General features: G+C 44.3%; 5 protein-coding genes across 5 annotated transcripts; 3 read left to right on the top strand and 2 right to left on the bottom strand.

Annotated features, from left to right (window-relative positions):
• Positions 1–5535: 5535 nt before the first annotated feature.
• Positions 5536–7400, bottom strand: EAE98_005565 (uncharacterized protein; the record flags this gene model as incomplete). The annotated part of the gene is made up of 4 exons (XM_038953187.1): positions 5536–5936; positions 5988–6235; positions 6327–6920; positions 6991–7400. 4 exons carry the CDS (start codon positions 7398–7400, stop codon positions 5536–5538), a joined length of 1653 nt encoding a protein of 550 aa, XP_038810288.1.
• A 1742-nt stretch (positions 7401–9142) lies between these two features.
• EAE98_005564 (uncharacterized protein) lies at positions 9143–12762 on the top strand. The gene is made up of 3 exons (XM_038953186.1): positions 9143–9446; positions 9669–11426; positions 11478–12762. Exons 2-3 carry the CDS (start codon positions 10241–10243, stop codon positions 12440–12442), a joined length of 2151 nt encoding a protein of 716 aa, XP_038810287.1. The 5' UTR covers positions 9143–9446; positions 9669–10240; the 3' UTR covers positions 12443–12762.
• Positions 12763–13097: 335 nt separating this feature from the next.
• EAE98_005563 (uncharacterized protein) lies at positions 13098–14312 on the bottom strand (the record flags this gene model as incomplete). The annotated part of the gene is made up of 3 exons (XM_038953185.1): positions 13098–13758; positions 13864–14087; positions 14145–14312. The coding sequence occupies 3 exons, from the start codon at positions 14310–14312 to the stop codon at positions 13098–13100; spliced, it is 1053 nt and encodes a 350-aa protein (XP_038810286.1).
• A 3810-nt stretch (positions 14313–18122) lies between these two features.
• EAE98_005562 (uncharacterized protein) lies at positions 18123–24449 on the top strand (the record flags this gene model as incomplete). The annotated part of the gene is made up of 2 exons (XM_038953184.1): positions 18123–23106; positions 23164–24449. 2 exons carry the CDS (start codon positions 18123–18125, stop codon positions 24447–24449), a joined length of 6270 nt encoding a protein of 2089 aa, XP_038810285.1.
• Positions 24450–26018: 1569 nt separating this feature from the next.
• EAE98_005561 (uncharacterized protein) lies at positions 26019–27608 on the top strand (the record flags this gene model as incomplete). Its single annotated transcript, XM_038953183.1, has 2 exons — positions 26019–26595; positions 26644–27608. The coding sequence occupies 2 exons, from the start codon at positions 26019–26021 to the stop codon at positions 27606–27608; spliced, it is 1542 nt and encodes a 513-aa protein (XP_038810284.1).
• Positions 27609–27833: the final 225 nt, after the last annotated feature.

Below are 27833 nucleotides of genomic sequence, written 5' to 3'. Positions count from 1 at the left end.
GTAGTTTGTATTTATTGCTTGGAAGACGAGGTTGCCGGTCTCGAGCTTCTCAGTAGTAATGACTGAAAAAAGGTATCCAAATAGGGGATACTAGGCTCGATGCCGTTGGTATGTTTGATCTGCAAAGGATTGAAGTGTTGGAAGGGGAAATTCACGAATCAATGTTGAAGAAAATAAGTCATGAACATTGAGCTGAATACGCAAGTTTTCGTTGGCAAAGACGTGTGCGAGAAAATGTGAGGAAACGGGACTATTGCAATGGCCACAGGCGAGGTTAGCAAGATCCTTTTAGAACAGATGAAAATGCAAGTCTCCAGTATTCCGATAGATCGACAGATTCATCAAAGGTCCATGCTGTTGTAGAGAGAGACCGGTGTAGTGTAGGTTGAAATGGAAGCAAGCCAGTGTGTGGTGTTATTCGCCGAGTATATCCTCGGAAGGCAAGGATGGGTGAGAGAAGGTTGGTGATGGAAAGGTGCTGAACGACTCTTTCAAGCCCCGGCCAGGCAAAGATTGGTTATGGACAAATGGTAGTAGTGAATGAACCTTGTCCTAAATAAACATATTTTCTTCTGGCGGCCAAATGGAGGCTTTTTGCAGTTGACGTATGGCGTTTGGGGGAAAGGTATGTGTGTGGTATGTACGATAGTAGAGCTGAAATTTTTGGGGATTGTTGATGTTTATAGGCGCAATTTAAATATAGAAATTGAAAGCAGAGTGATGTTTACTTACTGCAAGAACGAGAGAATGAGAGCCCCAGTAGCATGAACGATAGACGCAAAGAGAAGAAAAAGAAAAGAAAAAAAGATTGGAGATGAAACAGAAAATTCAATAGTGATTGATTGAGAGAGCGCGCGCGATGGACTTGATTAGACAAAATGCAATGTCTTTAAATTAGCAAGATGCAAAAGGGCAATCAATTATTGAAGAATTCAATTCAATATGATGATGTGATGTGATGTTTTAAAATGGGAGAGAGAGAGTGGATGAGAGAGTGGATGAGTGAGTGAGTGAGTGAGTGAGCGAGTGTGTGAATAGAGTAGGATGATAAAGTAGGTAGGTAGATAGGTAGATACTAGGTAGATAGATAGATAGGCAGGCAAGGCAAGGCAGGAGGAGGTGCTAAGTAGGTAATCCAAAAAAACAAGATCAGGAATGAATTCTTTTCTTCCTCTCTTGTTAATAATGAATGAATGGGAGATGGATAATGGAGGGAGATGGATGGATGTGAATGTATGCAAATGTTAAGGTTAGAGAGAACCAGTACTAGGTACTAGGTAGGTATTTACCAGGTACCTAGGTAGGAAGATAGTTTTAGTTTATTAGTTCTAGAGGCAATCGAGGAGATGGATGCTTATGGATGCTTATGGAGGTGGAATGTTTGGATGGAGATGAGAAATTCATGGGTTGCTTGGGTGAATGGATGAATGATTGGGTGATAGGACTAATAAGTATGAGTATCTAGTATCTCAGTGCCTCCTGAATACCTAGTAGATACTACAACTAATACTACGACTAATACTACAACTAATGCTACTACGATACTAATGCTCAAGAATAAGAACCTTTTTCCTCTTCTTTCTTTTCTTCCTCTTCCTCTTCCTCTTTGCACTACGGACCGTGGGAGCCCAAGGAAGTGTATTAATCTTTCGCACGGAGGACTGGGTCCCTAGATGCGGAAAATACGGTTGGTATTGGGTATTTTATATTTTTTGAGTTATGAATCATCGTAGTATTCCCTTTCCAGGTTACCGTAACGCATCGCATATCTACCACCACTCTCCAGTCTGTTGATGTGCACAGAGTGTGTGATGGCTTGATTGATGGACTGCTTGACTGCTGGGGTCTGAGTCCCGGTACGGAGGGAGGTGGGCGGAGGTCTAATAAGGAGGTTGCGTATATACACTAGGTAGGTATATCAACAAGGTATAACAAGGTATAACTTATAAGTGCAGGAACAGACTAATCGATCCTGTTGATTACTGGAGGTTGTGTGTTTGAACTTTGGTGACATGTCGTATATATAAAAGCATTCCCTCCCACTACTCCTCATTATGCCTAGATTGATGTAGTCCGGTAAACGCTGGGTTGTCATTCATTGTTAGTTCAGGAACAAGAAAACTACCCAATCCATTTATTACTCGATGTGGAAGTATTAAAGTATCACTTGGTCCTTTGACATCAATGCCATCAAAAAGGTTGGATGGGTATTCTTAACAAAAAGGAAACCTTTTTCATCATCATCATCTTCTTCTTCTTCATTTTCATCCCAAGGTCTTTTGTCATTGACTACCTAGGTACCTAATACATATAAACGGTAATCCGAGCACATTTGGAAATATGTACAATGCACCATCTACCATCTACCATCTACCATCTACCATCTACCATCTACCATCTACCATCTACCATCTACCTTCACCCTCCAACCCATTCCTCCATCAATCACATCACATGAATACTTTCAACCCCATCGAGTATCCCACATCACATCACATCACATCTTCCCTCTTCCCTTCCTTTCTCTTCTCTTCTATCACTGCCTAGCTGTTTCTTCCTTCCACATCTCGACATCCATCATGATGTATGCCCTCATGTATCATTCTTCTTTCGTTCGTTACCGTGACACCAATGATCAACAAGAAATGCATCATTTCTCCATCCTTGAGCATGTGTAGAGGGTGCTGGACTCGATAGGTCGAGGGAAACAGAACTTCGACTCCTTTTCTATCCTCGTGCATGACGCTTTTCCCAAAGATCTCTGACCCCTGGTTCCTTTCGGCTGTTGCACCAAGAGAATTCTTCACCAATCCCAATTCCAATCCCAATCATCGACTACAGTCCACCAGGTCCCTTGAATTCTTTATGATCAATGCCGTGCCGCCAGGAAACATTCAGCCACCCATCCAATCTCCTCGTTTGATTACCATCAGGTATGCACTCACCTTACTACTCCTTTACACTTATGCGTCAAAGCCTCTTCTCACAAGCCAGATTAAGATCACAACTCTACCTCGAGCTGCCTACGAGAACCTTGAGTTACTACTTACTAGACATTAATGTCTTTGATATCTCTAACATCTCTCAAATCTCTCAAATCTCAAATCTCAGACCTCAAACTTAAAAATAACATTTCGCTATCCACAAGACTCCAGAATGCATACTGTGCCCAGGTGCTCTGTACATATTTTAAGGGGCTCGAACTCCACCACCTCGCATTTCAGAAAATCCATCAAATCGGAACCCACAAATACGAATCTTCACCGGACCCGAAATCTTCTCGAAACCCTTTCGACATGACGTCTTTTCCGCATTCCACTAATTTTGACCATGCGATGGTTGCAATACGAGTTTATACACCTTTTTGACTTTTTTTTTTTTGAAACCTTCAAACTTCAACCAACCGAACATTAATACCTCCATTCCAATGACAATAACACGTGAATTGATCGACACAGCCTCAAACAATTTTGAATGGGATGGGATGGGATGGGATGGGATACTAAATAATGTTTAACTACCAAACAGAAGTCCCTACCACAACCATACATGCCCATCCAAAATGTCGGGAAACGCGCAAATAAGCCAACTAATAAATCTCAAATCAACATACGATTCCGAAAATAGGATCATTCAAACCTCCCATTGTCGGTTTTCACCATTCACTGCTACCTAGACAACCGTCCACCCCAGCGTCTAAACAAAACCCTTTTATCCCAAATTGATACCCGAACCAAGAAGCCATCAAGGAGCCTCCAATCTCCTTTTCATATATCTACTCCTTCACATGTATTAACTTTTCCTGCAGCACCATTGCAACATCGCCATCATTTGCCCGATAAAGGGTTCTCAATTGATTATTGTGGATGACATCTGTGGATCGGATCAACATAAATCTATTTCGAAATTCGAAGAAACCCTTCCACTTCAACCTTACGACGACTGGCCGGCCCCTTCTCCTTGGACTGTGTACGATCGTGGTGTCCATCACAACTCCGGGACCCTGCTTGCTTGCCTTGCCTACCTATTATTATTCCCTATCCCTAGAAATCACCCGCCGAAGATCCACTTGTATAGATTGGAGACGACTCCATCGAAAATTCGAAACTCCAAACTTATGTACTGTGCAATTTTCGAAATTCGAAGCAACTCCATATTTTTTTTTTGGTTTGAAGAAATTCGAGAAATTCCTGCTTTTACAAATATACATGTGTGCAAATCAACCCAATCCCAACTTCCAACTTAATTCATCTCATTATCATCCATTAACGTACCCATCATCTCATTATCCCCCTTTCGTACGCGTGTTGTAGAATCGAGATAAATCTCACCACCACTGCTAAATATTAAATATCCTTGATCCCCCAAAACCACATTCACTCACTCCCGTCGGCGTCTTCTTCAGCCCTAGCCCTAGTCTAGATCCTCTGCCAAATAGATAGATAGGATAGGATAGATAGAATGGATATGTAAATAGGATACATATCATAATAATAATCCCACTCTCTCACTGCTACCCAAATTCCCCATACTATATCATATCAAACCGAACCAAAGCGTACCATACCATACCACATCATCCCACCATTACAACCTAATACAAAATGCAACCCCCTCCCCCTTCCCCTCAAAAACAAACCTACACCTCACCTCACTCACCCCTTTCACCTATCAAGTATCCCCCCAATCAAATCAAGCGATTATCACTTGAGATTTGAGATTTGAGATTCAGAAATATAAGATTTGGATTCTGGAATGTATGAAGAGTATGGAGAGTAGAGAGTAGAGAGTAAAGACATTTAGTTCTACATTTAGTTCTACTTCTGCTCTTGAGTTGTTGGAAGGAATATGGGAATATTAGAATATTGGAATATGGGAATATTTAGATTATATACATATGTAGCTATGTACTTATATACCTATATAGTAGTAATATCATTATAACATAATATAACACAATATAACACAATATAACACAATATAACACAATATAACACAATATAACACAATATAACACAATATAACACAATATAACACAATATAACACAATATAACACAATATAACACAATATAACACAATATAACACAATATAACACAATATAACACAATATAACACAATATAACACAATATAGATATAACCTACTCACCTTCATCTATTCATCCATTCATCCATCCATCCATACAAGTGAGTACAAAAAGGGGAATTTAAATCATTCGCTTGAATCGTTTCCATAGTGAGGTGAGGTTCCACGCTATACTCAATGCTCAAAACTCACATAATTCATTTTAGATAGAGAAAATATTAATAATTGTATTGTATTTATTGTATCATATCATCTCTGCTTTACCGAATCGAGAATAATTAATACAAAAAGATGTTCTATAATACAAGTTGCTACGCCGCAGGTAGGTAAACTCCCTTGTGATATCATCCAGGAATCAGAAAAGTCTATCGGTGTCATATCCACGGGCATCTCAAAAACAATGCCGAAAGAGTAACAACCGCCCAATTATGCTTTACTCATTCATTCATTCATTCACCCTGCTGCTGCATATGCGTTGGTAAGTTCCAGCCCGCGTAATCTTGATGAACAAATGCTCTATCAACCGTGGGCACCGATTCCAATACATACTGTAGCGATTCACCCAAATCGTGACTATCACGGAGACTCATACTTTCATCCAGCACGATATCGACTTCGACGTTTAGTTTATCGCCGGCGTGATATGCTTGCAGACCTTGGATTTGCTTAATGGTGCGTGCGAAACGCATGGTGAGGTAGAGAAGAACGTTGCGTTCGTCGGCGGTGGCAGCAGCACCAGTGAGATTACGTATGTGGCCGGCGGATGTACCGGCCCAGTTTATGATGACGAACAGAGAAAGGAGAAGACCTCCGAGAGCGTCGAGCCACCATAGTTTAGCGTAGAAGCCGACTGTATGTTTGTTAGATCATGAGGAGTAAAGAGGGTTATCAATGGGCTTACCGAGGGGGAAAATGATACTGAAAATGTTAAAGATAACGTCGGTCATGGCATCTTGGGCAAGTGCTTGGACACTAGAGTTCTTAATAAGTCGACACCATAGCCAACAAAGTGCCTTGATGAAGACTGTTGAAGACATGATAACAATGGCTGGCAAAGTAAGCTCGATGATGACACGATCGTCTGAAGAGAGTCGATTGAAACACTCTAATGCCACTTGAATGAAAGATGTAACCATGATAACACTGAAGCTATATCGCCATTGAGTTAGCATTTGATCGAAATGAAATTACATCAACTCTAGCGCAAGCGAAAGCTATGAGTACAAGAGGACTGTCTTACACAAGGACACCAATTGGCTCGAGGCGCCGACGGCCAACAGGATACGAATATTGATCTTGACGTTCGATCATTTTGGTAGTTGTAAAAACGATGGCTGTGCTGAGGAAATCCAATGCTGCATCAACAAGACTAGCAAGGACCGAAAGAGAGCTTGTCAACACAATGACAGCAATTTTACCAGCTAGAAGAACTGTATTGGCTACTAGATTGATATAAATCGCAATTTGTACAATCCTATCACCACTCTCCACACTGTCGTCCTCCATGCCGGGAATTTCGGGCTTTGGTCCATCGTATTCGCTATCTTCCTCGGAGAGAAGAAGAGGCGTCTCCTCCGTGACCTTATAGATCTCTCGGGGTGTCCGCTTGATTCTCTTCGGGACAGATCCAGTGCCATTGCCATTACTGGTGGGAGTTTCTGATTCTGGGGGAGTACGCGGTTCTTCTGATATCGTCGTGGGCACTTCAAATCGTCCACTGCATGCATTGTGTTCGTATTCATTGAGGAGATCATGAGGGATTGAAGAATCGAGTAACCGATCAATGTAAATATATTGTTGAATGAGAGAATTGGTTCGTTCGTAGTACTGGCGTCTGTGGGCCTTATCAGTTTTTGGTCATAAGGCTGGATGTTTGTGCTTGGGTAACACTTGGAGTGACGTACATCGGCTTCTTCATGCCTTTGAGTTCTTCCTCAGTTTTCCAATATCTCTCCCATTTATATCGAGGATTGCTATTACCAATGAGGCGTTGACTGCGCATCTGTGGTCCATTGAGCACGGCACTCAAACGTCTTTCGCTGAAATCATCGCGGTCGTCGAATACACTGCGCGGGCGCTCTTCATCATCCAACGAGTCTCGACCCAATATTGAACCAGATTGCCGCCGCATGGTTACCAATGATCCGTTTGATTGATTCTTGATAAGTTTAGTCAAGGTGCCTTGCCCATGTGTTGCCATAGGGCTTGTGCTTTCTGTACTGAGTGATAGCCAGCCAGAGGGTCCTTGGTACCGTCCAATCTTGCCAATTTGTTTTGGCGCGCTCGAAGAGGATGGGGTGTTATCGTCCGTCATTATTTTGATGATAAGTATAAAGGGGTCATGAGTTTATAGTCATACTGAAGAGTTGAGTTTGTTTGTAAGATATGGTGATCAAACATGCTCGGATCAATGAATCGCAAAGAACCTACAAAACTGCCAAGCGACGGGGCCATCTTCTTGATGCTGCAGAAACGCGGTTGCCGAAAGCCTCATCCCAACATTCTGAGCGAAGAAATGATGATGTGCAGTATCTAGCTATGAAACTCGATAACTAAGCTTATAGTCTTGCATTACCTACTCTTTGAGAAAAGGATTTTGAGGATATAAATTCTCACCAAATTATCATGGAGTTTACGATATTCATTCTACATATATAGAGTAGAGTTAAGTCTTCGGAAAATATCCACTTTTCTACTGCAAGACCAATTCTCACTAAGAGCATTTGCTGCAGACGTGATGACACCATCAAAAGTTTCATGGTGATTCAGAAACAGAACACAGAATATATAGTAGCTAGTACGTTTTCAGATACTCTGTTCAAAGTTCAAACAGCTCATCATGAGTCAATTGATGCAAAGAGGGTTGGTTCATGAGAAGCAAGCTGCATGTTGGTGGAGCACCTTTTTTCAGCTATATATTGAAGAGTTGCCTGTCACTCCCGTCTAGCAGTTTGGTTTGTTCATGTGTAGGGTTCTTGTTGCAGATACATATAAATACCTGCCATAGCCTCATACCATACCTTAGCCAGACTAATCAATATTGATTATCTTCGAGAGGGCCAGTAGATTTCATTTTGACATTGAATGACACGAAAGACGGGTTAAGGTGTATCCACATTTCCATATGAGAACGATAGAAGGTATTTATGTAGGTAGCTATTGATCTCTTGGCGAAAAGGGATGTTGAGGTAATGGTAATGGAATGGTAATTGGAATACGAGCGAGGACGGAGGAAGAAGTTCACCAACGATATAATTACGGCCCAACAGTTGGATGCGATGGATGCTATGGCTGCGGGCGTACCAATTAGATTCGATGGGTAGGTAGTAGTTGTTCCTTGTACCTTACATTCATTCACGAAAGAAAAGGTACCTCCTATCTCGTACCTACCTACCTGTTGAAGCAGTCCAAGCGAAAATTGTATGTGGACAATGAATCGCTATCGCTTCATGCACTCATGCACTCATGCACTGACTCTTGAAGGGAGAATTCCTACACCACTGGGCAACCAACAACTGAACAAATCAACAAACTATCAATACGATTCCCCCCCCCCAAATCATGAAGCAAATGATTTCTGGTACTGATTAACTTCTCCAGCTTCTCCTCTTCACATGTGACATGTTTGACAAAAAGCGTGTTTCTGTACGAGGACTAAAGCTTTGGCCACGATGATTTGCGTCCTCTGTAACTACAAGGCAAATCACAAGCATTATCAACGAGCGGGAGGGGGGAGCCGTTGGTTGGGTTTGGGATAAATGAGAATGATTGATTTTTACTTCAAGGTTTCACTCTTTCTCAAAGAAAGAAGCTCATAGGGGAGACCTTGGTAAGATGTCAGACCTTAATTTTGAATATAATCATCTGAATGTATAACATTTGAAATAATAAACTTATCTTGCCTACTTCGCACTAAATTACTATACCAAGCTCTGTGAATGAATCCAGAGACTGGCTGATCCTGTGAATGTAAAGTTACATGGCTTTCTTTTCCTCCAAATCTTACTCATTCACAATTTCACACCGTGGTAAGATTGACAATAATAGAAAATGGTGTGTTCAACAAGTAAAGGAGTATATATGTGAAGCAATATCAAACCAAAATCATTTCATTAGTTGCTTCTGTCCTTCCAGTAGAACGGCCGACACACACACTCGTACATACACGGAGGTTTGCGGTAAGGCTCTAAGCGATTGTAGAACTGGACTGTCCCCCGAAACGATAAGCATTTCAATGTCATCAAATGTATTAAACAAAATCAACAACTTGCGACCCTCATACAGACACGCTCAGGGTGAATAACGTTATCTCACCAAAGTTTAGAGAGGCACAAAATCTTTGATATCTTACCATTCTCATGTAAGTCGGTGTTATCTCTTGTTTGTTGTTGGTTGGTATGGTGTTTTGGATCTATCTTTGGGCCGTGAAGTCGAAATAGACTCGAGCCAGCAGGCAAACCCATCTGGTTTCCAGCCATGCGCTCAACCATATTCTCCAATACTTGAACGGACCATTATTATCGCAGATTTCTGGCCTTAAATATGATGGAATACGTTTGCTAACACATACATGTGGTCCCAGACGAAGGAGCGGTTCACAAACGCAGATTCAATAACCCCCCACTCCATCGCGAACGACTCGACTTTAGGCGTGAAAAGATCTACTACCGCGACCAAGTTTGGAAATAACATCCAACAATCTGTTGGCGCTTATTCTTGAATTACAATACTCGATTCGAAAGGAAACTTTACATCAGGGGGCTCGCATCTTCGAAAGCATTTCTATACCAATCGTCTCAATAGCAGTCTGCGGCACAGGTGGAAAGCGCAATCGCAATCCCATTATCGAGATTACCTCATTTCGCCTTTGATTCCGGTGGAATTTCCCCTCCAAAGCTCTAAAAACAACGACCATAAGCTCGAACAAAGAGCTGCATGTTCGCATAGCTCCCTTACCTACACAGGAATTCAACAAAGTTTCATAGTTATTTTGGAAGTTCAATCAATTCAACCAATAACTGCTTGCGATCTGGCTGGATATCCGCTGCTAAGCCCCATTGACTTGCACTGCCACCGTGCCTGTAAGGCTCACTGCTATACTCGACAACCTCGCAGTATTTTGATATTTTTAGAAGGAGCAAACAAACTTTCAACATGGATTCACAACGTGGAAGATCTCCATCTGGAGGTCACCAACATATAAGAAATCATTCTCCTTCTCCACATGCCTTCCAAGATGGTATGAATGGATTAGGCATTGCTTTGGATCCTTCGAGCATCAACAACCACCAACAGTTTCAGAATAACTTTAATACCCAAAACACAACACTCCCTACTTATGTTGATAACAACGAATTTTTGAATCCAACTCAGCAATTTACTCAAAGTGGACTCGGTGATGCCAATTTTGCACCAAGCCAAACACAGGACTATTCTCAATTCAAACAAGAAGATCAATCATCATTTGCTCCCCCGCAGCGAAGTTTTACCCAAGAGCTTTTAAGTGCCAATTTTGACGGAGACTTCTCATTGTATCCCAATAGTGGACAAAACGAGCAATTTGACCAGTCTTATTTCATGAATGAGCTTGCGCCTCAATCCGGAAATCCATCCATCAATCCTGCAGAGTTGAACATGTCACCCCCCGCGCATACACCAACACCACCAAACTTGTTGCAACCTGATCACCGATCACCAGCTTCCGCCCACCAATCTCCTTCTTTTAATCAAGGTCCCTTTCAACCATCACCCGGTCATTCACGAAACGCATCGCTTGGCCCAGAGAGTGCTGCTTTCCCTTTAGTACATAATCCTGGTGACTGGAGTATGATGCCCCCGCAATTCACAGGCCATCGCAGAACTCCATCCGAATACTCTGATATCTCTTCCGCTGCCCACTCCCCTAATCTAGGTCACCACGATAGCTTTGAAGGAATAGATCAACAGCACTCACCGATGCAACACCCTCAAGACTCAATTTATCAGGACGTTCTTGCAATCGGCTCCTTCTCTTTGACTGATCCCAGTCCTCACGCCGGAATTAGCCCTGCTCATAGTCCTGCAATCTCACCCAGACTCGGACCTCAACAAATACCAAACATGGATCAACAAAATGCATTCATGCTGAACGCGAACAACGGGTTTCCCTCTCAAAACATTTACAATCAAGGCCAAGAATCGTTTCCACCAATGCAACATAACAGTTCTCTAGACATGGGCCAGGCGCAACAGATGGTGCCCCCTGAGATTAACGTCGAGTTTGCCCCAGCATCAAGACAGAACAGTTTCGATCCTCCCAAATCAGCTCTTGACCAAGACGCATTAACTCCACCTGACCGAGGTAAGTTGCATATGGATATTACCTACACGTGATTATAGCTAATTCTTTCAGGTCGTCGTAGGAGAGCTGTCTCGGACCCATATAATAGCCCGCGTCCTCATAGTCCTTCAAACGCCTCTCCTTTGATGAGAAACTCTCTGTCTCCATTAGGTCATGACTCATCGGCATCGCGCTCATTGTCGCCAAATGATCGATCCGGGGCAACTTCGCCTGGTCGACGTCGACAGTCTACATCGTCATTACCTAATCGAGATTATATTCTTGGTCTTGCAGATCCTGATTACCAAGCAGTATCATCCGACAATGGCAGTGCAAAGCGAGTGCAAAAACACCCGGCAACATTCCAATGTAACCTTTGTCCAAAGCGTTTTACAAGAGCCTACAATCTCCGGTCCCATTTGCGTACACATACTGATGAGCGACCTTTCGTTTGCACAGTTTGTGGCAAAGCTTTTGCGCGTCAACATGACCGGAAGCGTCACGAGGGTCTTCATTCTGGAGAGAAAAAATTCGTTTGTAAAGGCGAGCTGAAACAACACGGCCAATGGGGATGTGGTCGCCGCTTTGCTAGAGCTGATGCGTTGGGTCGACATTTCAGATCTGAGGCTGGCAGAATCTGTATAAAACCTTTGTTGGATGAAGAGGCTCTGGAGAGACAAAGATTGTGGCAAGAGCAACGGATGCAAAACATGCATATGCAACAACAGCCTATGGGTCAAGATGCTAATGGCTTTGCCGTTGATTCGAGTGGCAATTACGGCTTACCTGCTGCACTTCTCGCACAATACCCCGCGCTTGCAAACTTAAGCTGGTCAGAGATTCCTCAAGGTGACAACAATATCGATGATGATCATAGTGGTAGAAGCAGTTTCGATGCTAGCGGCTCTGAGTATTATGACGAGGGTGACGATGGAGGATACCTTTCTAGTGGCCCCGGTCCACAACATGGTTACCCTCAACCTCAAATGACGGACGCATATAATACTGGCTACTCGAGTGATATGAGTGGTCGATAGTCTCTTTGTAATGGTAGTCAACGCCGTGCATATACGCATTGATTTTCTTTTGTTTCTTCACGGCTGTCAAATTCTAGAGGGGACGGGGACTTTTAGGTACTGATGAGGTTTTTTCTTTTGGCGCTTTAGATACCACGAATTCTGTTTCTGTTGGGTTTTATGTCATGGCTTCTGCGGTGAGCGGCAGTCGCTTCGTAAGTTATCTTGGTGGAGTTTTCTTTTGATTTTGAGGTGGTTGAGATGATTCAGATAGTTGATGCGATCCTGTGAGGGGTTCCAGGGAACGAATCTAGAAATGATACACTGTTAACTTTATGCATGATGATTAATACGTGTTACATGAGTTTGTGCAATGTATTTGACAGGGATGTAAATGAAAGTGTTTGTAGGGATTTCCATGACGAAACAACATCGATCAGGCGAAGACGAGGCAAAGGAGCCGCTGTTAAGTCATGATAATATTCTTACATGGCTGTACAACCCTATGCGAAGGGATCGAGTCAATGGAGGAAAATTTCGTACCAAAGGATAAGGTGATAATTAAGCATATCCAACTTTCTATGATATATAAATATGCTCAGCTTTCTATAAGCGAGCCAACAACTTTACTACTCCATTCTTTTATTTACATGTTGTACATCCCAAATCCCTGATTTTACAAAGTATAGACCAACTTCTCACCACTAACCTTACCCTCCTTCACAGCTTGCATTCCGCTCAAGATACCCTCGAAGCCCTCACCAAACTTGTTCACGGACACCTTGTGAACCTTGATCTTTCCATCGGCCAAGAGACCGCGGGACATCTCCCAGAAAGTCTTTGCGAACTCAAAGTCCTCGGGCTTGGCGGGCATTTCGGTGGCGCCAAAGGTGAATCTCTCGCCCAGGCAGGTGTAGCCGAGGGTGGATTTGTTCTCGACCTTGGCGTTGTACTTGTGGACTTCTTCGGTGGCGACGGGGAGGAGAGTGCTGTAGACGCCGCCGGAGGAGGACATGGCCGAGACGGTGATCTGGGGGCTGGATCCTTCGGACATGCAGTCGAAGGCGTGTTTGATGCTGTCGTTGGTGAAGTCTTTGATGTCTTGGGAGCAGGTGGGGGAGTTGTAGTCGAAGACTTTGTCGGCGCCGAGGCTTTCGAGGTAGGCGAAGTTGCGGGGGGAGGCGGTGGTGACGACGGTGAGGCCGGAGAGTTTGGCGTATTGGATGGCGAGGGCGCCGGTGGCGGTGGAGCCGCCGTAGATGAGGACGGGGAATTTGGTTGAGGCGGGGGAGGTGGGGAGGGGAAGTTGGAGGGATTGGTAGAGACCTTGGCCAACGCTGGGGAGGAGCATGTTAGATGGATGGATGGATGGATGGATGGATGGATGGATGGATGGATGGCTGGGTGGATTTGGGAAAATTGGAAGTGTCTGGAGAACTTACGTTGTGATACCGACACCGAGGGTAGCGGCTTCTTCGAAGCTGAGGTTGTCTGGGATCTTGATTTGGTTATCACCCTTTGCAGTGATGATGTTTGCGAACGCTCCATCCTCGTGGTTGACCTCGTTTCCTCCGTGGCAGAAACCGCATACGCGATCGCCCTTCTTGAAGTCCTTGGTAACTGCACTTCCGACCTCTTCGACGACACCTGCGTAGTCACATCCGATCTGTACAGAGAGCCATTAGCATGGTTTGGTAAAGATACAAGAATCGCATAGACTTACTCTAGCTCCGTTGCTGGTAAGCCATTCGACGTGTTTCCAGTCTGTTGGGTTCAAAGCAACGGCCTTGGTCTTGACCAAGATGTAATCATCTCTAAGTTTTGGGATTGAGGCCTCAACTGCCTTGGCCTCTCCAGGCTTCTGAACGACGATTGCGGTGTTTGATGGCATTTTAGATCTGGTATGTGGATGGAAAGTACGTTTTTATATTGTGAACGGGGTATATTTGGTATGGAAATGTTCAATTGATATTTTGGGAGGGATTGAGAGGGGATTAGGACTTCTTTTGAAGTACACACGACCAGTAGTCTTCAAGGCATGATTGATAATAATCATAATCTAGGAACGGAGCTTGAGCTCATAGAGTGGAGACAGAAAACTTAATTAGATCCTTATTATGGAAAAGTTGAAGATGGGAATCGGTGCGGGGGGAAGTTTGTTTGGCTGGAAATTTTTACTCTGATATCACTATGCCCCTCTCTAGCATGGGTTGTCTACGACGTACATGACTACGTAGTCAGTGAACAGGTAAAAGTTTAGTAAAGAACGTCGTTGAACCTCGGCAATGAGGAGTATCTAGCAATTTTTCTCTGCGTAAAAATCGTGTTTGCAAGGCCTCAAGTGAAACGCATTAGAGACATCTAGCATCTTCTGCGGATAAAAACATCCTCCGCAATGCCTGGTCTGGAAGGACTTGGAATTATCAATCACTGGAATTGAAGTCCGAAGGACTCCACTCTTGTGCGGCGATATGAATTCTGTAGATTTGTGTGGCAGTTCTCTGTAGTTTTTCAAATTTCAATCAGAGTGTCAAAGTGCTTCTAGCAGATCGGAGAGATTGTTGCCCCGAAATTTGTGGACTCTTTGAACTTTGGGTGATTATCAAGAAAAGAAGAGAAGAAAAAGCAGTAGAAAAGAAAAAGCAGTAGAAAATAGTATAAAGTAGTATGAACTTTCCATCTCCAAAACATGAAATATACGAAGATAAACGCGGTATATATCAAAATAAAATCTGAACACGATGACTTCATGTTACTTCAGGCTGAAATTGCAATCCATGAAATTGGGACGAATGATTGCGAGCTAAGCCACCCAAAGTAGACTGACTTACTTAAGTGACGGTGTGGATGGTGATTTATCTCACTGCCTACCTATCGTACCGAGTAAGTAGATTCATCATGTGTTCACGAGAACTTTGGAATATCATACCCAATTTCTTGTGGGTGCGACTGACAAGGTGACGAATCTCAAAGTGGCCGGATCTGAGGACTCGGTGTGAATTTGGATTTAAACTGATTGCCTCGATTGCCTCGTTTGTCTCTGTTTGTCTCTGTTTGCTTCTCTACCCATCATTATCTCTCGAGTTCAAACTTGACTCGGGAATGGGCCTTTTCTCTCGATGCATGGGGTGGATTGTTTGCAGTTTGGTGGTTTGCATCATGAACATGAATCAAAGACTTTGGCCCTTCTGATTACTAGATAGGTAGATATCCCCTCTATACACAAATACAGTCTCGAGAGCGAACCGATTAACGATGACTCGGACCAAAGAAGATATTAAAGGCACGTCGGTACCCGCGGTTTGTTATACTTTGCATATCCTTTCCAACGAATCAGAGTGTTGTTTTCCCACGATACATCACATTTCCGGTTGCCACCTCTACCCAATCTCGAAATGTGCAGTGTCACCAGCCAACCAAACCCATGGCTAGGAAAGAGAAATACCTAGCAAGTTCAACATCCCCTTATGCATGAAGCCAATTGTATAATGTAATTTGATGAAAATCTTCATATCCTTTCTCCTTTCAACCAGCTCTTCCTTTTGGTGGCTTTTCACCTATGCTTTCTTCATCCACCTCCCTCAGCCTCTCTCCATGCAAAGGACTGCGAAGGAAGAATACCGCGTATGTGCCTTTGTATGGTCGCACTTCCATTCATGCTCTTGATCCCGGCTCTTCGTGCTTTGTATCAAGAAGCGGTGTAGCAAAATACACCTACTTACGAGTATTACTGTAGGTATTATTCGTAAATACGTAGAAGAGTCTCAAACAGTGGAGAAAGATGAGATGGGGGATGGCGAAAAGGTGCCCAGGGCCAGAACTAATGAAGAGCGAGCCTGGAATGGTACAACAGACCAGACAATTGACAACAACGATCGATACATATGAAATTGACCCTCGTCCACACTCACCAGAAAGCAAGTGATTATTATATGTATGTTTCACTATATTTTGTATACATATAATCATGTAAGAACCAACGACAAATGTCAAATGCTGTACTACCAACTACCTTTACCTCACATATGAATTTTCCCAAGTCATACCAATCATTATCCAATACCCACACACAGCACGCTTGCCACAGATCTACCTGCCCTACCGATTTAACTTGGGCCTATTAGTTACCTGTCCGCTCCTGCTTGTACCCGCAACCTCTACGAAGCACCAGTAAAAAGTGGAAACTTTACCAGTCATCGTGTGTTCTTCTTGTCCCATTCGACAACTGCAGGTGTGTGAAGGCGTACTTGCACAATGCATAACCATAACTGTACATGGCTCCATTAGTGTCATCCAATGCGAGAATCTTGTTCCATGAAGTATCGTTGGTCAATCTAAACTTCCTTTTATCGGTCTGAATCCATCGTTTGATCTATTCTTCAGAAACTCTTTACCCTCGAGAACGATTTACTTTTTCAGATGAACATATATAAACGTCGAATGTTTTACATCTAGGTACATTGAAGTGGCACGGATAGGGGTCTTGATAAGGGTTTCTTGGGGGGGGGGATCATCACTCTCAGCGCAGATACCTGATTGAATGTCTCAGAATTAACGCAGGATACAAACGACCAGGGCAATATTCAACGTGTGACCACGTCCGAAGTTCTCTTCATACCATACATACCATACCATATCATACCCTCTTTGAACTGATCGACTAACTACACATTAACTCTCACCTCACAATACTGTTGAATTGTACTTACATCCTCTCAGCCTTCTTCAATTTGCTTTTCTTTCTTTTCCGAAATCTCTCTTGCCCTTCTGCCACGCATTCGAAGCGGATCCCACTTTGCCAGCCCCCCTTCAGATTGCGCTCATGCCGAGTACCACACAGTTTCGATGAATTTGACATCTTCCTGCCATAACCAAAGTTTGAATATCCACAATGGCAGCGGTTGAGGTTTTGTTATACGGAAGCGATTGTGGATTGAATACGACCTTTCCTTGGACGATTAGATGGGACGAGGGGGATATTCGCATAAGGCTGAGATTCATTGCAAAGGCTTGGGAGGCTTCGCAAACACAGAAAGATTTATGGCATTCGGGATTGGTATGCATACAAATAATTTCTATATGGTTTCAATTCTATGTCTGCGACTAGATCAGGCTGGCGCAGTGCAACTGGTGAATTTGTACAATGGTCGCGAGCACCACGGACGATATTAGAAATAGCCCAAGCCCACTGCATGTATTGAAGTTCAAGCAGCCCATCTGGGAACTATTCGATTTCCATTTATTTGCAGGATATCAAATCACAAAGTAGCGACTTTTGTGCTTGGGTTGTTTTAGTATCTTCGACATAGGTTTCTAATATTGTTCACAGGACGAGAACCTCCATCCGATACAAGCCAGTTCTCGCAGGCGAATAAACGAAAGATTGAGAACCGCAAGCTTACTACCAGGGTGGCAATGGCATAGGTCTGCACAAGGCGACGAAGAGAATATAGTAGACCTACACGACACTAGTTCACTCGCCAAATCACAGTCGCAAGACTATATCAAACACCCCGCTACCCCTATAACCTCGCGAGAAAGAATACGTGAACCATTACCATTTGACGATCGTAGATTAAACCCCTCTGTCGATTTTAACTACCAAGATGGATTTAAGGTGGCTGCGAAGAAGAATAAGAGGGCAAATGCAAAGAACAATGCGCCAGTATACAAACCCAAGGAAGACGATGGAGATGATGGCATGAAGAAAAATGATAATGATGGTAATAATGGCGATGCTGGAGCTAATGGGAGTGGTTCTGGCAATGGGGGAGATGACGAAAAGGAGGAGGAGAGGAGAGAAGAGGAAAGGAGAGAGGAAGAAAGAAAAGAGGAGGAACGAAAGGAGGAAGAGAGGAAAGAAGAGGAGAGGTTAGAAGAGGAAAAGAAAGAAGAAGAGAGGAGAGAGCAGGAGAGAGAGGAAGCAAAGAAGATTGCTGAGCGGGCTACAGAAAACATACCGGACAGCTACACTATAACGGCTAAGAAAGAGAAGAAGAAGAAAAAGGGAAGAAGTGCCGAGCCGGAACCAGACGCTCTTCCACCTCCGCCCCCTCCCGCTCCCGAGATAAAGATTGCCGAAACATTTGACGACATCAAATTGGATGATAAGCCAAAGCCTGACCTGAATGTAGAATCTGGTGGAAGTACTGCAAGCCCAAAATTACCCGGTGTTCTAGGTGGTTGGGGCAGTAGTTGGATTACTGGAGTGTCTAAATGGGGAATTGGAAGCGCAACAAGCGCAAGGACACCATCTCCAGTGAACAAGGCCACCGAGGATGCCAACAATCCTTGGAGTAATGAACGTGGTAAGCCTGAAAATCAAGGCCTGGGATTTACATTCGGTGCCCTTGGCCAGGAGGAAACTAAACGCAGCTTAACAGATTCCCGGAAAATCGAAAAAAAGCCCGAGCCAAAGCCCGAACCAAAACCCGATCCTATACCAGAAGAAGATCTTGGGTTTAATATTGGCCTTTCCAAGAAAGAAGAGAGGAAGAAGAAAAGTAGAGGTACCGTAGCTTCAGCGATAGACAAGTTTGAAGTGGCCCCAAAAGAAGAACCCAAAGTGGAGCCTCCGAAACCCATCAATATTCCTATTTCGGACGACGCTGCTTGGGGTGCTTGGGGTGCTACAAGCAAAAAGATGAAAGGTAAAGCAGCCAATGAAACCCCCAAACCCAATGAAACCCCCAAAATGGAAGCCGTAGTCGAGCCTGTTGTGGAGCCTGTCGTAGAATCTCCTGTAGAAGAGAAATCATCTACTCCTCCTCCTCCTGAGCCTGCCCTTGTGGAAGAAGCCTCGAACTTTGGAACGATATCCAAGAAGACCAAAAAGAAAAAGGGAAAGCTTGCTGAAACATCAAAACCAGAAGACTCACCTCCACCGGATCCTATACCCGAGCCCGAAAAAGACCTAGAGCCTGATCCTGTTCGCGAATGGGCGAAAGAGGAAGAACCAATTTCTGCTTGGGGAAATACCAAATCGGGTAAGAAAAAAAAGGGGAAGAATGCAATTATTGACGAACTGCCAAAAGTAGAAGAACCACCGCCAGTCATTGAACCACCGGAGCCCGAACCTGCAATTGAGGACAATAAAGAAGAAGAAGAAGAAAAAGAAGAGGAGGGTGGCTGGGGATGGGGACTTACTAAAAAGGAAAAGAAAAAGAAGAAGAAAATTACAGAAGAGCCACTTCCTGCGCCAGAGCCCGAAAGAGAACCCACACCCGAACCCGAACCTGCACCGGAACCGGTAATCGAACCACCACAACCCGAACCGGTCTGGGGAGCCAAGTTGTCCAAAAAAGAAAAAAAGAAGAAAGGTAAGAACGCTGTTGTGGAACCTGAAATTGTGAGGGCACCGACACCGCCGCCACCTGAACCCGAACCAGAGTTAGAACAAGATGAGCCTGCAGAGGAAACTCAAGCATGGGACTCATGGGGACTTAGTAGTTCTACAAAGGACAAGAAAAAGAAATCCAAGGAGGAAAATTTGCCAACTGCTCCAGCGAATGGTGGCTTTGATTGGGGATTTGATAACAAACAGAAAGATGAAGAGCCACTTGAAGAAGAATTCCATGATCCAGATCCCGAACCGGCCCCGAAATCTGTTGAATCTGTAGGTATTTGGGGTGCTCTTACCTCGAGCAAAAAGAAAGATAAAACATCGGGCAAAGAGAAGGACAGGATCTCTAGCAAGGACAAAGATAGGAAGAAGAGCAAAAAGAGCGCTGAGGAACCCAGAATCATCGATGACTACGACGAGCCTATACCTGCACCGGCTCCCGACCCACCTCCAGCTGTTATGGACGATTTCAGCTGGGGATTTGCTTCTACTTCCAAGAGGGACAAAAAGAAGGGGAGCAAAAACAAGGAACCTTCGCCCGAGCCTGAGAGTAAGCCAATATATGAAGCCATAGAACCTGCAAATAATGATGATGATTGGATGAATTGGGGACAAAACACAAAGAGCAAAGAAGAATCTCTACTCCCTGTTGATGAGTTTGAAGAGCCCATGTCACCTCCACCGGTACCAGACGCCCCACCAGCTGTTGATGATTTCATGGGATGGGGCTCTTCTTCGAAAGACAAGAAGAAGAAAAAGAACCTTATTGAAGAACCTCCCAAAGCTGAATCATTCAAGGATTCTAAATTCGATGACTTTTTCAGTCCGGTTTCATCGAAACCAGCAGTCAAACTCACCAAAAAAGAACAGAAGGATGCGGACAAAGCTAGAAGGAAAGCTGAAAAAGAAGAAGCTGAACGAAAATTGATTGAAGAGAAAGAGGAGGCAGCTAGATTGAAAGCCGAGGAACAAGAAAGACTCGAAGCCGAGGAGCAAGAGAGACTTGAGCAAGAAAGACTCGAGGCCGAAGAGCGAGAAAGGGTTGAAGCGGAAGAGAAAGCGAAGGCCGAAAAATCAGAATCCGAATCAGAATCCGAATCCGAACCAGAGCCTCCCAAAAACGATTGGAGTTCAATATGGGGTCTTGCTTCAGGTAGCAAACCAGACAAAAAGACTGAGAAAAAGAGCAAGAAAAAGAACATCCTTGAGATTGAAGCTCCTCCTCCAGCCCCAACACCCCCAGCAGAACCTGAAACAGATAACTTGTGGGGCTTTGGATCTTCATCAAAGAAATCAAAATCCAAGGACAAAGAATTCCCTGCTGTCAAACTCAGCAAGAAGGAACAGAAAGAAGCTGACAAGGCGGCCGAGAAAGCTAGAAGAAAGGCTGAAAAGGAAGAGGCTGAAAGAAAATTGAAAGAAGAGCAAGAAGAGGCAGATAGGTTAGAAGCTGAAGAGCAAGAGAGACTTGAAGCCGAGGAGCAAGAACGAATCGAAGCTGAAGAGCAAGAGAGACTTGAAGCCGAGGAGCAAGAACGAATCGAAGCTGAAGAGCAAGCTAGGATTGAAGCTATAAGATTAGCAGAAGAGGCTGAAGCAGCCAAACCGAAAGTTAAATTGACAAAGAAACAACAGAGAGAGGCCGATCGATTAGCAAAGCTGGAAGCTGAAAAAGAACAAGCCGCAAAAGAGGCCGAGGAAGATGCTGCTCGAGAAGCCGAGGAGGCAAGAGAGGAGGAAGAAAGAATAAGAGAGGAGGAAGAAAGAATAAGAGAGGAGGAAGAAAGAGTAAGAGGAGAAGAAGAAAGGGCAAAAGAAGAGGAAGAACGAATTATCAGAGAGGAAGAGGAAGCCGCTAGAAAAGAAATGGAGCGTGTCAATAGAGAGGCGGAGAAGAAAGCTCTTAGAGAAGAGGCCGAAGCTTCTAGACGGCTTAGAAAAGAATCAAAATCAAGTAAGGGTAAGAAGTCTAAACACAGCAAAGAACCAGAAGCTCTTCCTCCAACACCACCACCACCGCCATCACCGCCAGTCCCAACGAAAGCTCCAACACCAGAACCAGATGAAGACCTAGAACCAACCCAGGAAGAAGTAGATGAAATTCTAGCATTAGGTAATCGCACAACAACCGCAAAGCCAGCATCTCAAGCTTTTAGTTTTTGGGGAGCTCCTAAAAAACCACCAGTGATAGAGAAGCCATCACCGAGCAAGGATGATAGGGAATTTGGTAAAACTAATCTTGCCGAGGCATCCACTAAGAATCTCATGGCTTGGGGCACGGGATCAGACGAGATTGCGATTGCTGACAAAGCGATGCGCCCAGAAACCTCTTCTAAGAACAAGGACACAACAACCAAATGGCCACCGCCATCAATAAAATCAAGCTTGTTAAAGAAACCAGTTGGAGGTACCATCGCTGATAGGTTAAGGGCATTTGAAGCGAATAAACCCCCCGAGGAGCCTCATGAATCTGAAGAAGAAATAGATGAATATTTCCCAGCACCTTCTCCACCCCCACCTGCTGCGCCGCCCGCGCCGACCAAGGAAGAAAGGAGAAAACTAAAATCTTCCAGAAGAGACAAGGAAAGGTTGGAAGATCCGGAAATTCTTCCTGGTGCATTTCCGGATTCTGCAAACGGCGACGAAATCATTGATATTGTCGAGATGCCAATTCAAAAGAAAAATAGGCACAAATCTAGTAAGAGCAAGGAATCTTCTAGAGCACCTCCTGTACCCATTGAACCACCGACACCACCTCCTGAAGTAGAACTGGAACCGGAACAAGACTCGGATCATAAATCTAAGAAAGAACGTCCTCGAGTTGTTCGCGACGGATCTTCTTGGGGAGCGTGGGGGGCAGAGCCTCGCAAGGAAGAAAGGGAGAAAAAGTCATCTAGGGACCGTGAGCGTAGATCCGATGAGCCTCAAATCACTAGAGAGGAGAGAAGGTCTACCAGGGAATCCGACCCTCGGCACTCTAAATCTAGAAGATCATCTACTAGAGAAGAGAAGACTTCTTCATCCAAAGACTCATCTTCGGACAAAGCAGATAAATCCTCCAAGGGAGATAACAGACCACCAGTTTCTAGGGGAATTTCAAATATGTTTGGGCCCGCTACTCCACTATCGAGGTCTAATTCAAAGTCTGAAAAGCGACCAAGTGTGAGTAGGACAAGCTCACGCCGACAATCTGTCAACATGGATAGCTCCAACTACGCAACTCCAATTCCCGATGATTCTCGTGAGCCTCCTCCAATGTCCGCAAAGGCTGCAAAAATGTTTGGTATCGGTGTCCCTGGCAAGCTTTCAAGAAGCAAGTCCGAAAAGACCAGGCCATCACGTGGTACGTAGAACCATCAGGGTATCATAATTATTACTTATGCTAACCTCAATTATGAAGATGATGACGTGGTAGATGATGACGTGGCAGATCCCATTCGTCAGAGATCTAGTCGCGATAGAAAAGGAAAATCAAAGGTAACTGATGACTCAATGTTTGATGGGCAAGCGCTACCACCTGTACCTATGCCTCCGCCACCCATGGATATACCAATTCGAAGGAAGACCAGGCCTACCACAGACTGGACTGCTAGTGCTAGAGCGTATCAACAAAGAAGACAAGACGACGTCGATATGGAGGAGCAAGGAGGTCCATCTGAAATCCCAGGTACACCTGGAATTAAACGAACTGATTCGAGTGCTCGCAAATCTGGATTGGGTGGCATGTTTGGTGGCGTCTTTGGAAAAAAAGATAAAGAAAAGGATAGACCAGACCTTAAACGTCGTAGTACGGCCCCAGCTGAAGATGAGAACCGTGCATACAGAAGGGATGAACGAAAGACTAGACGATTTTCTAGAGGTCCTGAGATTGATGTCACCATGACAGGTGCCATTTCCGAGGAAGACCAGGCGGCACAAAAAGCAGATCGCCGCGCGAGGAGGGCTGAGCGCGATGCAAATCAAAGAGGTACGAAGGATGTACAAACGGCAAAGGAAGAGTCAAGAAAAGAGCGCCAAAGAAGCGGAGAGGAAGATGAACGTGAACGTGAGGCACGACACGCTGCTAAACGAGACAGACGACTTGCTGAAGCTGACAAACGTCGAGTCGAAGAGGAGCGAGAGGCCGAACGAAGAGACAGAAAAGAGAGAAAGGCTGCCCAAGCAGATGGCGAGCCACGAGGTGAAGATCCATATCGGTCCAAACGTCGACGCAGTCACAAAGATCCCGACGATAGTGAAGCACGTCGAAGAAGGCGGGCAGAGCGGGCAGAGCGGGAAAAATCATCGGATCCTCGAAAATCGAGACGCAAGTCTGCACCTGCTCCAGAGCCGGAATTTCTTCCTGCAGATGGCCCAGTCAACAGTCGTTCAAAGCCCAGGACTTCAGCTTGGCCTCATAGTGGTACAGGTTCTTGGGTGAAAGAGAATGCAGATGCACCCCCTCCACCCAACGTCCCCACCGGTGAAGCATCCCCTGTTGATGAGACAGTTGGCGGAGAGGCTGAGAGAAGACGAATGAGAAAGACAAGACGCGAAAAGGAGGAGATAGAGAAGTCTACAAGAAGCCCAGAAGGCAGTCAAGAAGATCCTCCACGAGAAAGTCGGAGAGACTCCGGTTTCGAGACGTCCCGCGCGCCGAGTGCTTCTGGTGGCCTCTCTCGTTTTCGGAAGAAATTTGGGTTTTAATGGAATGAAACGGAATGATTTTATTACGAAATGAGATATGAATATACGACCTACTGTGTTAATCTGGTTATGGGAACTGGGTAGTATGAGCGTATGTATTCTAATGTTGTTTTCATGTTTTGTTTTCTTGTTATTGTAGCGAGCGAGCGAAGAGGCTTTGGAAAGATTTGAATATCAGGGGATTTATCAGGTGTTGGACTACAAAACACTGATGGTTGCAGAGATGGTCTCGTCGTTTTCTTATATTGTATACCCTTACTATGTTTTTTAATATGTTATACTGTACGCAGCAAAGTATTGTACACGTCAAGTTCAAGAAATCACCACCAATAAGATATCTTTAAATGCTCTACCAATCCGAGGAGGCAACACTCCTTTCAAAGTTTTCTATCCAATGCTCACAAAACAATAGCTATTAGTCAACCTCCAAATTACAAACCTCCAACACCGATGCATACTAGTTCGAGCATCATGATTTTGATAGAAGAGTAGAAAGCATGTCTCATTCGCATTCTCATTGTATCTGAAGTCTATGCTGTCATGTCAACACATCACCTGATCTGATACGATTGATAGGTACGATTTTGATACGATACGAGACTTCTTCCTTTTGTATCCCGAGCACTGTACTTCGTACAAGCAAAGCACCTTCCAAAATCAAGTTAAAGGGAACAATTCGCTGAATATAGTAATCGGGAATCCATGGTGGGGCCAATTCGCACGGGATGTCGGAGTTGCCAATGTACGCTTAGCCAAGCTAGGCTATTTTATCCTGTCTAACTGCTGCAATACAGAGTTTCTAAGTGGTTATGAACGATTAATGTCGGTTACTCGTGGCTGTTGTATGGCTAAATGTAGAGCCAGTAGATAAGGAGTCTTATCGTTTGAGGGGGTCACTAGGACATTTCCTTGAGCCATATCATAGTCGGGTGCTTGGGTATCAGATACCACGATATGACGTTTCCTGGTATGGTACGTCTGTACGTAGTTCGTGTATGGTATTGAGGGGAACAGAAGTGAGTGGAGAAAGCTGCACACCACTTCTTCTTTTTATCTCGTCCACTGGGATCGAGGATTACAATCTGATCTTGATGCTTCCTTCATCTACCACGATTTCCTTTCCCTAATTGAGATGGCTCTGGCCATGGTCGAAGCTTATATGTTTTGGGGGTATCAAAGGTATTTCAAGAAAATGCTTGTCTTTATATTTGACGCAGATTCTCATCCTCAGCGCTCGGTGTAGCTTTGAGATTAGATTTCAACGTATACTTCTTCCCAGAGCCACTATCTCGTTTTCCATTCATCGAAAGCTTTCTTGCGATATGATTGATATAGCCTGATTTTATCGCATTTATTATCCATTTACAGCTGCACACTGGATGTGTTGACAACATTTCTATCAAGTATTCTCTCATACCATCTCCATCCTGCTCAAATACCAAGTGTCTACACTTCTATCTATCACACATCCCAAACACCTAACGAGATTCATCGACGTTGTTCCCCTCACAGAATATCACACAAAGGTACGAAAAGCTTAGCACTTATCGATGGTGCGCAAGTGACACGATGATCGCGATTGATACCTCTTTAATATACAGCCAATGGCCTCTTGGCCTTGGTGTGGCTGGTTTGTTCCTCACAGTGATTACACTTATGTATACCCAAAATTGGCACAAGTTATTATTCAACAAACTTCATATCAAACATCGACGTGCGTCCACTTCGGCAACACCACCTCGTTCATTGTCTCCAAGCAAAAAAGTTACCGACAGACCGTTGAACTCCACCAGCAAAACTCCAAATTACTACGATGCTTTGCCCCCCTCCAGACGTTCCACGCTTCCAGATGTTGCAAATTATGTTCCTCCACGATTCGGCACCATCTTGACCTCGAATAACCCATCAGTTGAACACATGGCAGAGAACAAACTACCTATGACTCAATCTTATACTCTCGGCTTTGAAACTCCAAAATATACACCCATGGGATTTTCTACGCAAGAGATTAATGCTATGGGCGATTTCCCACCTTATGATATCTTAGCCGGAGTCCCATTGCCGCAACCCTACGAAGGATTCATCCCTGAAAAGGCGCTTCCTAGACCATACAGACCTATACGGTGGCAATACCATCAGACCATGTGTAATTATAACCCCGGATCTCACTCAAAATATACTAACAGTAATCTAGCTTTTCAAAAAATGGAACCTGACTGGTGGCTCGAGATCGAAAATACATATTGTTCCCGCATCGCCGAACGTCAAGGACTATTCAAACAATACGGCAAAATGGTTCTTGATTACCTCCCAGGAAGCGAACTTGCCACTAAAGAACTTATGGAAATGTGTCTGCAATTCTATTGCGCACGCTACCCGGCATATTTCTCCCTTTCGGACGATAAAAGAACATTCCACAATGCTCTCCTCAAAACTACAACTGAAATTAAATCCATGCATCCTCTCCACGTCCTGCTTAACAATGTCCCTGAAGATTTCGCAATTGTGATGAGAAATGATGAAGACGGAATGTACTATTTCCGCGCCGGCGTCATCTGCAGTTCACTGGGATGGAACGTTGCCACTAAGATTGGATTGAAGCTCGATGCCATTCATAAGCCCATCCCAGATTACAAAGAGAAAATGTCGTTTAGTATGGATCGCTTCTTTACCAAAATGTCCGCCGATGCTCCGATTCAACGTGGTAGCTGGGGTCTAGAAATTGACTCTCCTTTGTTTATGCCAGCCGGTCACCCGCATGAGAAATTGAGAGAAATCCAGAAGGAAGATTTGACCATCGAAGAATGTCATTTGAGAGTGGACTGGCAGACTTTAAGACGATTGCCATTGAGTGGAGGCGTGGTGTTTAACTTCAAGGCGCTCTTCACGCCAGTGACGGAATTCAGGGATGAACCATATGTTCCAGCATTGCTGTGCAAGATTCTGAAAGAGGGAAAGAAGAGTTTGATGGAGTATAAGGGGACTTGGCATGTAGAGCATGTGGTCATACCTGCGATGGAGATGTGGGCAAAGGAACAGGTGGAGAAGGGATTGGTGGTGCCGCAGGAGGGAGAGGAAGTCTGGAAAGAGGAGACGTTGGCTGAGAGTCCTTATTTTCCGGGGTGGGAGGAGAAGTGGCATAGACAGCAAGGATTCTAGTTGGGGTGTAAGTGTGGGTCTGGGGCTAGCTTTTATGAAGAGAGTGTGCGGGCTTTTGAAATACCAAAAGCTGGAAGTTCCTTGTGGATTGCAATTATTAATCATGCATTAAAGTCTTGTTATTTACTCTACTGTCAGTTTTTTTCAAAGATATCTTTTAGGCGTAAGTTTATGACTATCACCATGAATGAGAGAGGTTCTTCACCTCCGCACAAATGAAATTCA

This window comes from Botrytis deweyae (genome assembly GCF_014898535.1).
Source record: "Botrytis deweyae strain B1 chromosome Unknown BDEW_011, whole genome shotgun sequence".
NCBI lineage: Eukaryota > Fungi > Ascomycota > Leotiomycetes > Helotiales > Sclerotiniaceae > Botrytis > Botrytis deweyae.
This window is presented reverse-complemented; position numbering and strand designations above follow the sequence as displayed.

Coding starts and splice junctions, on each gene's coding strand:
- EAE98_005564 (XM_038953186.1), top strand. CDS start 10,241: ATGGATTCACAACGTGGAAGATCTCCATCTGGAGGTCACCAACATATA. Junction 11,427..11,477: donor ATTAACTCCACCTGACCGAG/GTAAGTTGCATA, acceptor TAATTCTTTCAG/GTCGTCGTAGGAGAGCTGTC.